General features: G+C 54.4%; 4 protein-coding genes across 4 annotated transcripts; 3 read left to right on the forward strand and 1 right to left on the reverse strand.

Annotated features, from left to right (window-relative positions):
* Positions 1–885: 885 nt before the first annotated feature.
* GMORB2_3937 (Kelch motif) lies at positions 886–2625 on the forward strand (the record flags this gene model as incomplete). The annotated part of the gene is made up of 1 exon (XM_035465913.1): positions 886–2625. One exon carries the CDS (start codon positions 886–888, stop codon positions 2623–2625), a length of 1740 nt encoding a protein of 579 aa, XP_035323750.1.
* Positions 2626–3621: 996 nt separating this feature from the next.
* On the reverse strand, positions 3622–4409 carry GMORB2_3938 (Hypoxia induced protein conserved region; the record flags this gene model as incomplete). Its single annotated transcript, XM_035465914.1, has 2 exons — positions 3622–3686; positions 3776–4409. The coding sequence occupies 2 exons, from the start codon at positions 4407–4409 to the stop codon at positions 3622–3624; spliced, it is 699 nt and encodes a 232-aa protein (XP_035323751.1).
* Positions 4410–9733: 5324 nt separating this feature from the next.
* On the forward strand, positions 9734–11924 carry GMORB2_3939 (uncharacterized protein; the record flags this gene model as incomplete). The annotated part of the gene is made up of 3 exons (XM_035465915.1): positions 9734–10270; positions 11018–11784; positions 11864–11924. The coding sequence occupies 3 exons, from the start codon at positions 9734–9736 to the stop codon at positions 11922–11924; spliced, it is 1365 nt and encodes a 454-aa protein (XP_035323752.1).
* A 278-nt stretch (positions 11925–12202) lies between these two features.
* GMORB2_3940 (uncharacterized protein) lies at positions 12203–13853 on the forward strand (the record flags this gene model as incomplete). The annotated part of the gene is made up of 3 exons (XM_035465916.1): positions 12203–13368; positions 13438–13618; positions 13704–13853. The coding sequence occupies 3 exons, from the start codon at positions 12203–12205 to the stop codon at positions 13851–13853; spliced, it is 1497 nt and encodes a 498-aa protein (XP_035323753.1).
* Between the last annotated feature and the right edge of the window lie 1156 nt (positions 13854–15009).

Raw genomic sequence — 15009 nt, forward strand, 5'->3', positions numbered from 1 at the left:
ATGTTCACACAGGCATTCTCTACGAGTATGTAATATGTAATGATACATTAGCAGCATATGCATACCCATGTGCATTACTCCCCCCCCCGGTGGTAAATTTCTTAGTAGCCGCGCCCTATAGAACTGATACATAATACTAGTCTCCATGACTGCCCGAATATTCCGATCAACGTTGTAGCATTGTTAGCATTGCTAGCTCTCCTGTAATAAGATATAACCAGCCGTGACATGGAAGGCTAGTGCCCCCCGCCGTCCCAGGGAGCAAGAGGTACGGACAGCGCCTCATCTAGGCCCATCGCACGCTCGACCCCGACGGCTAGCAACTCAGCCCAAGGAACCAACTGGTGGGGGAAGAGTTCCATGGACTGGAGTCGGAGCCACGAACCGATGGTGTTGGATACGAGTACTATTCCTACCTACCGTAATACTAGTAGTAATCGCTACCACTGCCTGCTCACAAGTACGGAGTAATGCGCTGTCCGTACGAGCAGAGCAGCGTGACGAGCCTGTAAGGATACGGAGTGATTGGACCCTTTTACGCCTATTGGAACCGCCATTACAGTGGTCACTGCTGTGCCAAAAGGTCCAAACTCCGTAGTACCGGCATAGTGGGCTCAGCCAACATCCCGAGCTCACCCCCTTCTCTGCTGCAGTCTTTTTTTTGCTGTCCAGAGATATATCCATCTATTGTTTTCCCCTGGACATCGAGGATCGTCTGCTCCCCTTCCCGCCTTTTTCTCCTCCTTCTTCTCCCCGTACGAAACAGACGAGAGAGAAGGAGAAGGGCCAATTCTGCCTCCCGCCCACTTCCTTCTCCTCCTCCCCCTCTGGCCTGTTTTTTCCCCTGCCCCGCCTGGGGGCCGTTGTCCTCCTCCCGTAAAGACAATGGCAGACTCGACAAGCAGATCGGCCGATAGCAGATCGCCCCTCCATGCTAGCAAGAACAGCAAAGTGATCCGAGCCCAGCGCATCGTCCCGACCAGCAGCATCGGCAACGGCCAGCACGTCGTCGACCCCGAGACCTCGGACGGATCTATTGAGCGCAGCCCGCTCCCCCGGAGCCACACGCCGGGACACCTATCGGCCAAGAGCGGCAGCGGTTCGCACGAGGCAGGAGCGGCGGCAGCAGCGGCCGCTCGCCGCGTACCCTCGGACCTATCTGTACGTCAGAGGTCACAGTCGGCCACGGTGGCGGGGGCCTCACCGCGCACCTCGTCCGCGAGACCGGGGACGTCTTCCAACAGCCACGGCGGCGGCGGAAGCAGCAAGTCCAAGCCGCGTCGTGGGGCGACGGTCAACGGCTACCAGCAGCTGGACAACGAATATGACGGAGGCAGCGGCGGCGTGGACGAGAAGCTAGCCAGCTACGGGAGGAGAACGGTGGCGGCGACGCGGTCGACATCAACCACAGCAGGCGGCGGTGGCGGCGGTGGGCATGCGTCCACCTCGTCTTCTGGGTGGCTGGCATCGACATCGGCACCGGGGGCGTCGTCAACGGCGGTGGCGACGACGACGTCACGAACGCCGACGAGCACCTCGCAACCGCCGCGGGGACAGCACACGGCGTTCCCGCCGCTCCAGAAGCCAGGAGACGCGCCCGACGTGCCGCAAGCTCCCGCGTCGGGCATGTACTGGTCCCGGGCGCCCACATCGGGGGTTCCGGTGCCGTGTCTGCGGGCGCACGCCACGGCGGCCATCGGGTCGAGCATCTACGTGTTTGGCGGGTGCGACGCCCGGGCGTGCTTCAACGATCTCTACGTGCTGGACGCCGACACGTTCCACTGGTCGCGGCCGCACGTGGTGGGCGAGGTGCCGACGCCGCTGCGGGCCATGACGTGCACGGCCGTGGGGCGCCGGCTGGTCATGTTCGGCGGCGGCGACGGGCCGGCCTACTACAACGACGTGCACGTGCTCGACACGGCCAACTTCCGATGGACGCGGCCGCGCATAGTGGGCGACAGGGTGCCGCCGAAGCGGCGGGCGCACACGGCGTGCCTGTACCGCAGCGGCATCTACGTTTTTGGCGGCGGCGACGGCGTGCGCGCCCTCAACGACGTGTGGCGCCTCGACGTCAGCGACATGACCAAGATGTCTTGGAAGCTTGTGTCGGCCCCCGACACGCCGGCCGCCGCCGCCGCCGCCGTCGGCACCCCCGCCTCGCGCCGGCTCAAGCCCCGCGCTCGCGGCTACCACACCGCCAACATGGTCGGCAGCAAGCTCATCATCTACGGCGGCTCCGACGGCGCCGAGTGCTTCGACGACGTCTGGGTCTATGACGTCGACGACCACACCTGGCGCCACGTCGACGTGCCCGACCGCTACGGCCGCCTCTCCCACACCGCCACCATCGTCGGCTCCTACCTGTTCGTCGTCGGCGGCCACGACGGCAAGGATTACGTCGACGACATCCTCCTCCTCAACCTCGTCACCATGACCTGGGATCGCCGGAAGGCCTACGGACGCCCCCCCTCGGGCAGGGGCTATCACTCCGCCTTGCTGTACGATAGTCGGCTGGTCATCATCGGCGGCTTTGATGGCACCGATGTCTTTAGGGATGTCATGATCCTTGAACTTGCTGTTCATGCCTATTATTCTCAAATTAGTCACTTTACCATTGAAGTGTGAAGGACCATATAACCTTTTTTTTTTTTCTCTTTCGTATTTCAAACCCATCTAACGTCCCCCCCTCCCCCTTTTCGCTTCATGTTTCTCGTTTCTTTTGTATTTTATTTCCCTATCTTTCCTTTATTCCCTTTTTTTCTTTCTTGTTTATCGGTAAAAGCCTTTTGTTTGATTCGAAACTGTTACTTTCTCCGTTTTGTTTTCCGGCCCGCACATGGGCTGTTGGGGAGTTGGGCAAAACCAGAAGAAATCTTCATACGGAGCACCGCAAATCGATGATGACGCCCAAGGAAACGATCAATGCAAAGAGATTTCATAGTCTCGCATCTCATATGCGTTTATGTATAGCTCCTACTGAGTAATAGTAAAATGGCATTTACATAGTAATACTGCTAGTATCAAGCTTCCAACGGTGACGATTTAGATCGTGGGGAGCGGGCCTCAAACCGCCGCTTATATCTTTCTCGCCCGTTATCGCGTTCCTATTATTATTATGATTCAAATTCAGTTCACCACCTATCACTGGATTCATTGACCTTTGATATTATATGTAGCAATGTGGTCTCTATAGTTTTTTTATAGTGAGTAAAAATTCGTCGTGATGTAATGGACAAAATGTCCAGACACTTGCCCACATTACTCACGCTCTCGCTGCCACTCCCCCCTCCCCCCTCCCCCCTCTCTTCCTTTGGAGCTGGTACTTTTGACACTGAAATGCGAATCTAAGAAAACCAAACTCCAGACCAGACGCCAATACAAATGCATGACTAAAACAGCGAAGCCAAGCAAGACTCAGGATATGAAAGCAAAGTGGGTACGGGTGAGAAAGCAAAGCAAAATGGCATGTATAAAAATTTTGGTAACACATGGGGTAGTACATTATATGGAGCAGGGAGGGGGGGGGGGGGGGGGGACTAAAGAAATGTATTATACCAAGAGAGCGGAGGGCATTTGTGCGTGATGGAAAAGTCAATAAGATGGACAGCTTCGGGTACAAATTTAAGCAGTCTTCTTCTCGGACCGGTGACGTGCCTCGAGGCGCCTCTCCTCGGCGGCAACCATGTCTGCAGAAGGAGTTGTTAGCAACAGAAGATATGGGGTATGATTTCCCTCGGAAGATGGAAGGAGACGGGGCGTGTGGGGATGAACGTACCCTTCCAGAGATCCTGACCCTCATACTCCTCCTTGTGAACCTTCTTCTCGATGAGGTGCTTGTGCTCGGGGTCGTTGGGATCGATGATGCGGATGGTCTGCCAGCGACCCTCACCCTTCTGGGCATCGTTGGCCTCGAAGAGGGCGGTGACGATGAGGACGGCGAGGGTGAGGCCCTGGGCGTAGACGCGGGCCTGGACGAGCTTCTGGGAGGTGCTCATGGGGGCGCGGTTGACGAGGGCGAAGGCGACGCCCATGCTGGCGATCCACGAGGCGAAGACGACCGAGTAGCGGTTGTCGCGGCCCCACTCGAGGAACTTCTCATAGGCCGTCTCGTTCTCGCGCACGACCTCGAGCGCGCGCTGGCTTGAGTCGCGGTACTGCGCCTTGGGGTCCTGGGCGCGCTGGTATTCGACCGAGAAGCGGTCGGCGTTGACAATGGCGCCAAACGTCCCCGACGACGTCACCAGGAACGAGCGGAAGGGGAGCGTCAGTCCGCGGAAGGCAGGGTACCGCTTCGACGCGAGTATCACGCCGCCCAGCCCCAGGACCGTGCAGACGGATCCGCCGATGATTCCACCCTTGATGACCTGGTTGTAGTGGTCGCGCTCTTCCTCGGGGGTCATGACCTTCATCTTGGGCGGTTGTGTTGGACGACTGCTGGTTCGAAGGGTAGGTAGGTAGGTTGGTCTGATATGGCGTGATGTAATCTCGTAGAGAGAGAGATTCGGTTAGAAGCTCGAGGAATTCAGCGCGGGTGTGTGCGTGGAGGGGGGGGAAGTTATACAGATTGAAAAGAATAGTTAACCGAGAAAGTCGGTCCCGGTAGCTGGGCCGTTGGGGAATGGGCGGGGCGTCTTGAAGATAGTTATTCAGAACTCAATGATAATCTGGGAGAGGGGATTGTATGCAATAAATCGATGACGGTTGGTCAGACTGATGTGCGGATAATTCAATGAAAAAAACTACATTTGCTGCCAATCGCCATTCAGTATGTAGCGTTAGTCATCCCCCGAAAGCTCCCGTTATTGAGCGGTAGGTCCCAGATGCCGAGAAAACACCGTTCATTGCGCGGGCCGGAGCACAAACACATGTATGCACATTGTTATCTCTTCGCCGAATAGTGAGTGGTACTACGAAAGCAAAGACTTGTAGAAAAAGGAGAACGACTGTGATATTGCCATGGATACTCTGCAGGAGAGGGAGAGGGGAGAGATAAAGCAAAGCCGCAACCACGACGACTGTCGCACCTGGGAGACTCACAATGGCCCTTACACATGGGCGAATGGCTTTCCATGGTCTTGTAAGAGCTATTCGATGTTGTAGACTGGAACAAGAATGCACACAATAATCGGAAGATAGTGATCAATACCCTTATTCGCAATGTAGTGCAATTCACTCCATAACGGACCACCCGATGACAACATGCCGATCGCGGTCCGTCGTCTCAGGTCTGCGATTTCGGGTCGGTCACATCCCGGCATCGTACTTGTGGTCTGATGATTCTACGGTTCATCGGGAATATTTCGTAGCTGTATCTCCGCGGGTCTTCCCCCCCCGATTTGAATCATAACTATAAGCGCTTCTTTCCCTTGGTTACGGCTGCTACTTATCATGTACTTTACCACGCAGTATTACGTGTACACAGCCAGCGATCCCAAGGCCGCAATGGGAAAACCAGAACCGGCTCAGACCAAGCCCAGAGCCTCAAGCCCGCTCAGGTAGATCTTCCGTTGCCACAAACGGCGGCGCGGAATCGAGAATGAATGGAACCAAGCACGGAACGGCTTCGAACAAAACGTGACGTAATGAAATATTCCATGTAAACTTTATTCTCGAGCCTCCTCCTGGTCCTCCTAGTCTTTATTTTTTCCCTCACAGACATAGACTCTGACAAAGACGTAGTTCCCGAATTTATATCATGTCACTTACTACTGCTTTTTACTCTATCGGATCATCTTCACTGCAACTTTTAGCATCTTTGCCTCGCTTCGGAGAGAGGAGGAGGAGGAGGAGAGAGGGCCATTCATATGCCTATTGCCACCGCTCGTTACATACCGAGCTTTAACCGACCTGCCAAAGTACGGGCCGACCTGAGCTGGTTAGGGGGGGGGGGGGGGAGAGGCGGCGCTTTGATTGATGGTGGCCAGGAATTGTTTCCGTGTAAGATGTGCCTGGGCCACGGGTCGTCGGTTGAGTTGGAAGATGATTTGCGGTAGGATACTCTCCAGCAAGCCTTGGCAGGGCTCGAGCCTTGAGGAGGCTCTCAAAGGAGGGGGGCTCTGCCCCGCCCAGGTATCACCTCGGACACTTGAGAGTGTTGTTACTTGTAATACTAGTTGAATACTACCACTACCACTAGTGATAATACTCCTACTTGTAGTGCTGCTGCTGTGACTTCCACATAAGAAGAACAAGAAAAAGCAAACGGCAAGCTCGTGCGGCATTTACAGACAAGACAGAAGGCTTCTGGAAGGAATGCAAACGCGGGGGTGCGCGTGGTGGGACAATCGAACAAGGATGCGGGAGGGGCCAAGACGTGAGAGGGGGAGGGGGGGGGGGGKGTTATATTTTTCTTCGGATTACTTTGTGGTTGGAATCATTGGTTGGCTCTGATCCGTCATCGGTGGTGAGGAGTTTATAAAACAAATATATGGACTCATGGAGTAATATGATAAATAGTAGCTGCAAAATCTCAGCATCCACACGTACACAATCCTTACAGCGTGCTCTGAATAAGAATTACACACGCCGCAGTGAGGCCAGTGAAGACACACACACACACACAGAGCTCAACGTGTGGCGTATTATCCTCTATAGCGGTAACTCCCCCCCCCCCCCCCCCCCCCCCCCCCCAAAGAGGTTCATATGTAATCTGTATTACGTGTGTCGTATTTGATTGTAGCCTGTACAATAACGTCGTACTTATTCCGTCGCAATAATGGTTCTGTGCTATTGACAAGGAGCACTGGGCCGGCTGTAATAACAGTACTGCTTCGTGATGTGTATCTATGTATCTACTTCACTAGTGACCCTTGGTACAACGCACGTGCGATGGCGTACACAGACAATATGTCTGTACGAGTAGTCGAAGTCCCTGATGGTTGTTCAAAAGAGAGAGAAGGAAGCTATCATACACAAGGACGAGTTCCGTAGGAAATAAGGGTCATTTCCATGCCCCTGAATGCAGGCCACGTGGATACCAGAAACGAGGCTTTTCTGGAAGCACAGTGGTAGCGTGTAAAGCTCGGTAATAATAACGCTGGTACCGTGGTACGGAGTACTTAGTGCAACTATCTTCTCGGGCCCATGGCGGTGGCTTCACATATGGCACATGGCACATTCTCTGCCGGGGTTCTTGGCACATGGTCCGTGCGACCAAGGCTACTGCTTGCAATAATACTCTGTAAAAACCCAGCCCCCTCAAGCCCTCAAGCTCGACGCAATAATGCCTTATGTCGCTAAACATATGAAATTTAGTAGTAGTAGTAGTAGTAGTAGTGGTAGTAGTAGTAGTAGTAGTACATATATAGTATTACCGCACTCGTACGTCCGAGATGCGGAGCCCCATTGTTCGTACTTGCATATTCGCCTACGTAATAGGTCATATATGTATCTGATTGGCAGTGGCTTCTGCACTTGCCGTACGTCGTGTTGATATTTGTACAACATGTGCAATGGCAAATGCACATCGGACCGTGAAAATTACCGAGAATGGAAGAGAGAGACAGGATGAAGAGATGAGAGAGAAAGCGAGACCGAGGTTGGGAGGCCCAGCGGCCCAGGCAGAGCAGAGTCTCAACGGCACAAACCGATGCGTGTCAGAATAATTAGACAGGAACACAAAGGATTTTGTCACGCGACGCCAGGTTCCTTGGCAGAGGGACTTGACGAGGAGTCGATGTGTTCTTACTCAATAGAATCCACCCAACAGTGGAGATGGAAGCATGGGCGGCGTCCAGGGTCCAAATGCGAGAGGCGCGACTACGTATTCATGTACGGAGTATAGTATACCGTATGACAAGCACAAGAATGAGGAGCTGACGGTAGAGAAAACAGGGTGGAGCGGTTATCAGGACAAGAAGACATGGAGTGATACAAGAGGCACTCAAAAAAAGAGGAAAGAAAAGAAAAGAAAAGAAAAGAAAAAAGATAATATATTATTAGCAATATGTATTTTTCCTATTCCTGTATACCAATGCGTTGACGCTGTCTTGCTTGGAAAAGAAAGAAACGATTATATAATCAGAAGAACCTGGCTGAACCCTGCTGATCCTTTTATGTGCCTGGGGGGCTGTGACCTTGTCTACGACGTAATGATAATAATGCTATTATGTACGACACAGAGTATCCATACCTGTACCGTCGTCACCCTTGCAGGGGAGATGGGGCAAACTGCTCCGGAAACGACCAGAATCGTACACGGTATTGAGATGACGAGGAATATAGAGAGAGGAGTGCGAAGAGAATGATGACTACGAGTGTTAGGTAGTCAAGGTTACGTGTACATACAGTTGAGATTGGAGAGAGTTTATTAATGCCATGGGCTGAGTGGGAGTGCGAGCACGACAATACTCGTGGCCCGTGAGGTATGACTCAGGATTGCCAGTCAAGCGTCAGCCAGGGCGCCACCGCCTGTCGGGGCGACGCTGCTCAAGTCGCCGGCCACATGCCTGTTTGAGACAAGGGCATGGGGATTCGCATCGGGTATAGGGCTGGTGTATATATCAGACGTCTCTCTCCCTCTGCACTACCAACTACGAGTATATTTAGCATACATAGCTCTTTTTCTTCTTCTTTTTTTTTTTTAAAAAAAAAAAGAAAAGATACAGTACGAGGTAATAGTCATCTGTCCCAGTCTACTCCGTACTCCGTACATGTAATGCTACATATACAGTCTGCGAGCACAGATTACAAGCAGCAGCACACCGCAACGCAACTGGGAGGTCCAATCCGAGGCTAATACGAACAGCTATGAGTAAGAACGCTGCTGCTTTCGGAAAGTCAGAGTTTAAATTGATTCATTCAACACCACATAACCCTGAGATCATTCTTGGCTTTTTTAGGAGAGAGGGTGGGGGTGGGGAGAAGGGGTGGCATTACCGTAGAATGGGAACGAGTCGATATCGACAATGGCGGCGGCCAACATGAGTTGAGAGTGTTTCGAGGTGATCTGTAGTGGCTGCGAGATATCCTTTTTGGCTCTTTCCTACATTCGACGTCGGGGTGTGTATGTACAACATTCTCTCAGTGTCTGATAGACGCCATCAGAGGGACCTCTCTGTGTTGCTCGGCATGTCGTTGGTCTATCGGGATTGATCTACCCGTACACTGAAATTCGACAGGGAACGCTACTAGTATCGCGTGTTGATTGATTGCTAGTAGTAGTAGGCATGCAAACAGCTTGCGCTTGCTTGCTTTGATTCCTGTCTTCGGCGCTTCCGCTAACTACACGACTCGCGTCTCTCTCTCTCTCTCTTTCATCAACCATTGGAAAGACGGAAATCCGTGATGGCCACTGCTGCAACTACTGCTAGTATATTGCCAGCAGCAGCAGCAGCAGCAGCAGTAGCGATAGTGGTGACGTTCCATGGCAGCAGCGACCGGTATGCTCAGCCAGCACGTACATATATATCCATGTAGTTTTAATGCAACCAGAAAGCTTATAGGCATCGTTAGATAAAAAGTGAGGGCTTCCTGGCGGCCAAACCATAATACACTCAAATGCTGATGCACATGAGCTTCTCGGATACGCTCTAAAGCCAGAGCGGTATCCGTGCAGAACCTTGAAGTGCCATGTAATATAGGATGCGCGTACATTCAAATAAACGGACAAGATATCAACATCGAGGGGAAGCCAACGTGATACAGCACCCCGGATACCATACTTATTTGACGGAAACAGAGAAATGAGATATCGGACATCTGACATCTCTTTTCTGAAGTGATGCCATCCACGATGGATACCGATCAGTATCAGCAGACGAGACGGGCTGCGGCCTTGAGCTACCCGCCGTCGCCCCAGCAGCAACAGCAGCAACAGCAGTCCACTCTTGCACCACCTGTAAGCTTCCAAGACAACTGCGGCGGCAGACCTGCAGCCGGATCTGGAGTTGGTAGGACTAGCGGCCATGTCGCAATCAACGGCAACGGCAACACTCGCAACGAGAAGGCTACTAATGCTGGCGGTGTTACCAAGAAGACTGCTACTGCTGCCGGCTACGAGAAGAAGGACAAGGATCAGGGAAAGGGAGCCCGGGTGGCAAAAGCCATCGGACTACTGTCTCTTCTACGGCAATGTCAGATACGTCAGAACCAAAGTCGTGGCGGGAGTCGACGTGACGCACCTACACCTACACCTGTACCCGTACCGGTACCCGCACCCGCACCCGCACCTGTATCTGTAACTGGCAACTCTAGGTCGGCGTATGCAGTTTCCGAGAGGATCCGGAGAGCTGCACCCGATGGAGACTCCGAGCTGTCTGAAGTCGGGAGCGTCAGTCCTCCGGCGAGTCCGACTTGGAGGACGAGGATGGCCAACTGGAGGATTAGTGCCGCGACTCAGCCAGGTGATGCGATTCGTAGTTCGGCTATTGGGGATGGCCCGGGTTTCGGCTCCTTTATAGAAGCGCTCGAGAGATCTAAGCACCAGCAGAAGGAGCAGCAGACACAGAATGCTGAGGAGTGTTACCAGCAGGAGCAGGAGCAGGAACGGGAACAGCATGGCCAACAACAGGACAGCCAACAGCACAGGCAGTACATTCGACAACAGCACTATCAGCGTCTGAAGCAGCAGCAACAGGAGTACTGCCTGAAACGGAACTACAAGCAGCAGCAGTGGCGGCAGTACTACACGCAGCAGGAGCACAGGGACCAGCAGCAGCAGCAGCAGCAGGAACAGACTGTGTCCATTCCCGAAGAGGCTAGATCTGGTGACAGCTCTCCTAGTGGCCATGCTAGCACTAGCGTTGCCAATGCTGCTAAGGATGCCGGTGATACCGCTAACAGTGCCCCTAAACGGGGTCGCGGTAGGCCCAGAGGCAGCTGCAATAAGACTAGAGGTGCTGCTAAAGGTGCTGCTACTGGTGCTACCACCACTGCCGCTACTGCTAGCACAGGTGGTGCTGCTGCTCACAGTCCAAATGGCGATCGGGCTCAGGCCCAGGCTAAGACTCTCTCAGCAGCCGGGACCCACAGACCAACGAGTCGTCTTACCGGACGTACCCCCGCCGTCGCCACAAAGAGTGCTATTTCGCCCGCTATTACCACTCCCACCACCGTCACCACCTCGACCTTTCCCTACTCACCCTTCTCCTCCTCCATCGCCAACCCGGCCAGCCACAACCCATCACCACCACAAACACCACCGAGAGAGACACTCCGACCCACTCATCCTACCTTCGACGATCCCTTCACCTCTGCATCCTACAGATACTCGTCGGCGCCGTTCTGCCTGTTTCCTCACCTGAAGGACAAACCGGTTCTTGGGCCTTTCGGTCACGACGAGCCTACGAGTACCACCACCAACACCACTACAAGTACTGCTGCTGCCGGTACTGCTACTCTCACCACGCACACCACCACCGCCGCCGTCACAGACCTCACCACGCCTCCTGGCAACGGTAACGCTGCTGACTCTGCCCGCACTCTCTCGGATTACGGCTCCTCGCAGTCCCCTGTCGGAAAGAGCAGCAACTACATCGACCTCACCAGCCCGTCGCCCTCCTCCGTCGCTGTCGCCTCACTCCCGGCTCACCATAAGCCGCCCTCACCGCAGTCCACCGGCTTCTTCGCCGCCGCCATCGCCGCCATGGCATCTGGCGGCACCCTCGACGCCTCCATGGGCCGTCCGAGACAAGACTCGTTTGTGAGCGCGGGACCTCGTCCCATTTCTACCAACAACGCGGCTCAGGACAGTCTGAACCGGAACCGTCGCGAGAGTCTGGCCGGCAGTCTGATGGGTGGCCTCAGCTGGGGAGGTGTCTCCTTTGGCAGCTTCGTTCGCGACGAGTACGTATACCGACCTTTCCCTTGTCATCGTCTAGCCCCCTCCCCCCCTCTTCCTCTTCTGCTCGCTCCCGCACCCCAGCGTCGTCATGGTAGCAGGACCGGTGCAAGACAGGCGCAAGTACATACGCGTATACACATGAGGCCTGGGCGAGACATTTTGAACCCCGACTTACCCCTCAACACCGACCCATCCCGCATGCGCGCGCATGCGCGCGCGCGCATCGTCGCTCACCACCGTCTTAACGTCTCCCAACACCCCTCTCACCTCTTCCCCATCTCTTTCCTTTTCTTCCTGTGCTTCCTTCCCCATCTGGCCTGGCTGCTCTTGCGCTGTCACATCTTCACAGTGCCGCCGGGTGTCACATGTCACATGAATTTATCTGAGCGCTGACCATGTGGTTTTGGTCGCAGTTTCACAATGCAAGGATCGTCACCCTTTGGCGCCGCACACCAGTCCCCATCCGTTCACTCGGGCTCTTACCTGCCCAAGCTGGAGGCCAACTTCATGCGCGACTTCACATGCTGTGGACAGGTCCTGCCGAACTTGCACGACCTCCTCCAGCACTACGAGGAGGCCCATACGGACACGAGCACTAACGCTGCACGGAATAATAACTTTAATCAGTTCTCACCCATGATGATGCAGGCCGGCGCGGATGACCGTAGTGGCTCCCGAACCACACCCGCGACCCCTGGCCAGACGACGGCCCACCCCTCACCTACCCGGTTGAACCGCCAGACTCCGGGTGCGTCGGCCATGTCCCTCATGAGTGCCCCGCAGGACACCCAGATTGGCCTGGGCATGGGCAACATGCAGGACAACATGCAGGACGATATGGATGCCGTAGCCGACATGGACGCCGTAGCCGACATGGAGATGGACGACGACACGGTCGGTACCATGGAGCTCGACGATAGCTCGCGCATGCACCACACCCGCCACATCTTTGGCCAGCAGCAGCGCCCTCAACTTCGCATGGACACTGGCGGCATCACTCATGGCCTGCGCGCATCCCAGCCTACCACGCCTGCCGGTGCCACCTTTGGCTTCCAGCACAACCCCACCGTATCCTCGGTCAACACGCCCACCCTCTCCACCCAGCAGCGACAGATGCCCCCGATCACTCCGCAGCAGCAGCAACAGCAGCATCAGCATCAGCAGCATCAGCAGCATCAGCAGCATCAGCAGCAGCTCCAGCAGAGTGGCCAGGCCGCCGAGATCGGCATGGACGACATGGACGAGGACCTCCCCGGCATGCCCATGGGCGGAAGTGGCGGCCCCAGCGGCGACATGAGCGACGTCGGCTACGGCGGCAGCGGAGGCAACCCGGATACCACCTTCTGCATCGACGACCCAGGCAAGCACCTCTTCAGCCCTAACGGCACCTTCGCTCCAGGCAGCAACAGCAGTATCCAGGCCCAGCTGGCCCAGCTCGGGCTCAGCGAGTCGCAGATGAGTGACCCTCAGGCTAGCAAGCTCATCATGCAGCATCTCCAGTCCATGATGTTGGCGGAGGAACACAAGCCTTTCAAGTGTCCCGTCATCGGATGCGAAAAGGCCTACAAGAACCAGAATGGTCTCAAGTATGTTTTCTATCCGTGTCCAACATCGGCCCGCCTCTCTATACACTGGCTAACATTTCAATCCTGCAGGTATCACAAGGCACATGGCCACCAGACTCAACAGCTCCATGAAAATGGCGACGGTACCTTTTCCATCGTGAATCCAGAAACCAGCGCTCCCTACCCGGGAACTATGGGGATGGAAAAGGAGAAGCCCTTCAACTGCGAGACGTGCGGGAAGCGGTACAAGAACCTGAACGGTCTGAAATACGTGCGTCTCCCCCATCTTCCCTCTTTTCCTTTGCGCGTCTTCCTGGCTATCTGGGTAAGCACTGACTAGCATCCCCTACCCGCAGCACAAGGCGCACTCGCTCCCTTGCAACCCCGACTTCAAGCTTCAGGCAGAGGCTGCTGGGATCAAGCTGCCTCAGCTGGGCCTCAACGGACCGATACTTGAGAGTCCCAACAGGCAAAGCAACTTGGGAGAAGCACCGATAGCGCTATAGGACCTGAGCGTCCGTCATGCGACCGCTCTGCTATTGAACCCAACTACGACACCTCGCACATAGATATGCGCGCACACCAAGTGCGCATATATATACGCACCCCACGCAGACTCCTCCTCCTCCTCCACCACCACCACCACCACCACCTCCTCCTCCTCCTCCTCCTCCACCATCATTATAGCCTTCCCCTCCACAGAAAAGTTCTATTTCTTGTTACTTCCTTTCATCGCTGTGATTTTTTTCTGTCATCCTCTAGGTTTGGATTCCCCTACTTTATTATACACAGTCTTTTGGTCGCAGCATATCGCGACGGCGTTTTCTGGTTTTGTTGTCTTGTTGTCTTGCGAGGAAAGAGGGGGGGGAAAAAAGGCGTGAGAAAGAAAAAGAGGAAGGGTTACGGGACGAGATAAAACGAGTGGGAAAAATGACGAGAGGAAAAGAAAAAAAGAACGCATCTTTCAAGATTACGGTGATCACGGATGGTACGGAATACAAATAATACTGCACCTGCGCCTTTCTCACCCCACCCCCTTCCTCCCCTCCCCCCTCACCCACCCCTCACCCCCCACTCGATCCCATCCATCCGGATCCGGATATGGTGCCTTGGACATCAGGGACAAGGGGGAATGAGGGATGGATGGGTGCCTACGGGTATCCCACGGTCAGCTTGAGTCACACATTGGTTCGGAAGGGAGGGGTGAGAGCAAGCCGCTCATTTCCTCTCCCCCCCTTCCCCTCCTTGTCATTGCCATGTAGTGCACTGGCTTCAGCTGGTACATACTTGTTGGTCTGGTCAGAGAGATGAGATGATGTCGCCAAGGGCTCCTTTATTTTCGGCTGTCTAGATTTTCCAGTGATGATTTCTTGTCCTGTCTCGTTGCTGTTTTGAACTGCGGTTCTTTTGTTCCTTGGTTTTGTTTTTGAGGTTTCGTCCACGGTTCTTGGTCTTGGTTATAGAATGGATTATGCAAAGTTATCTGATTACATTAGAGGAGGGGGGGGGGGGCTAAGAGAAGTTCTATACAAAGATTTGTTTTGCTGCGAAGCGCACGAAAAGACGAGTTTTTTTTTGTCCTCTTAGAATGCTATGTTTTCTCTCTCTGTTTTATTCGCATAAAAAAAAGAGATCATCCACGTTCATGTTGGTATCAGATTT

This window comes from Geosmithia morbida (assembly GCF_012550715.1).
Source record: "Geosmithia morbida isolate 1262 chromosome Unknown scaffold_2, whole genome shotgun sequence".
NCBI lineage: Eukaryota > Fungi > Ascomycota > Sordariomycetes > Hypocreales > Bionectriaceae > Geosmithia > Geosmithia morbida.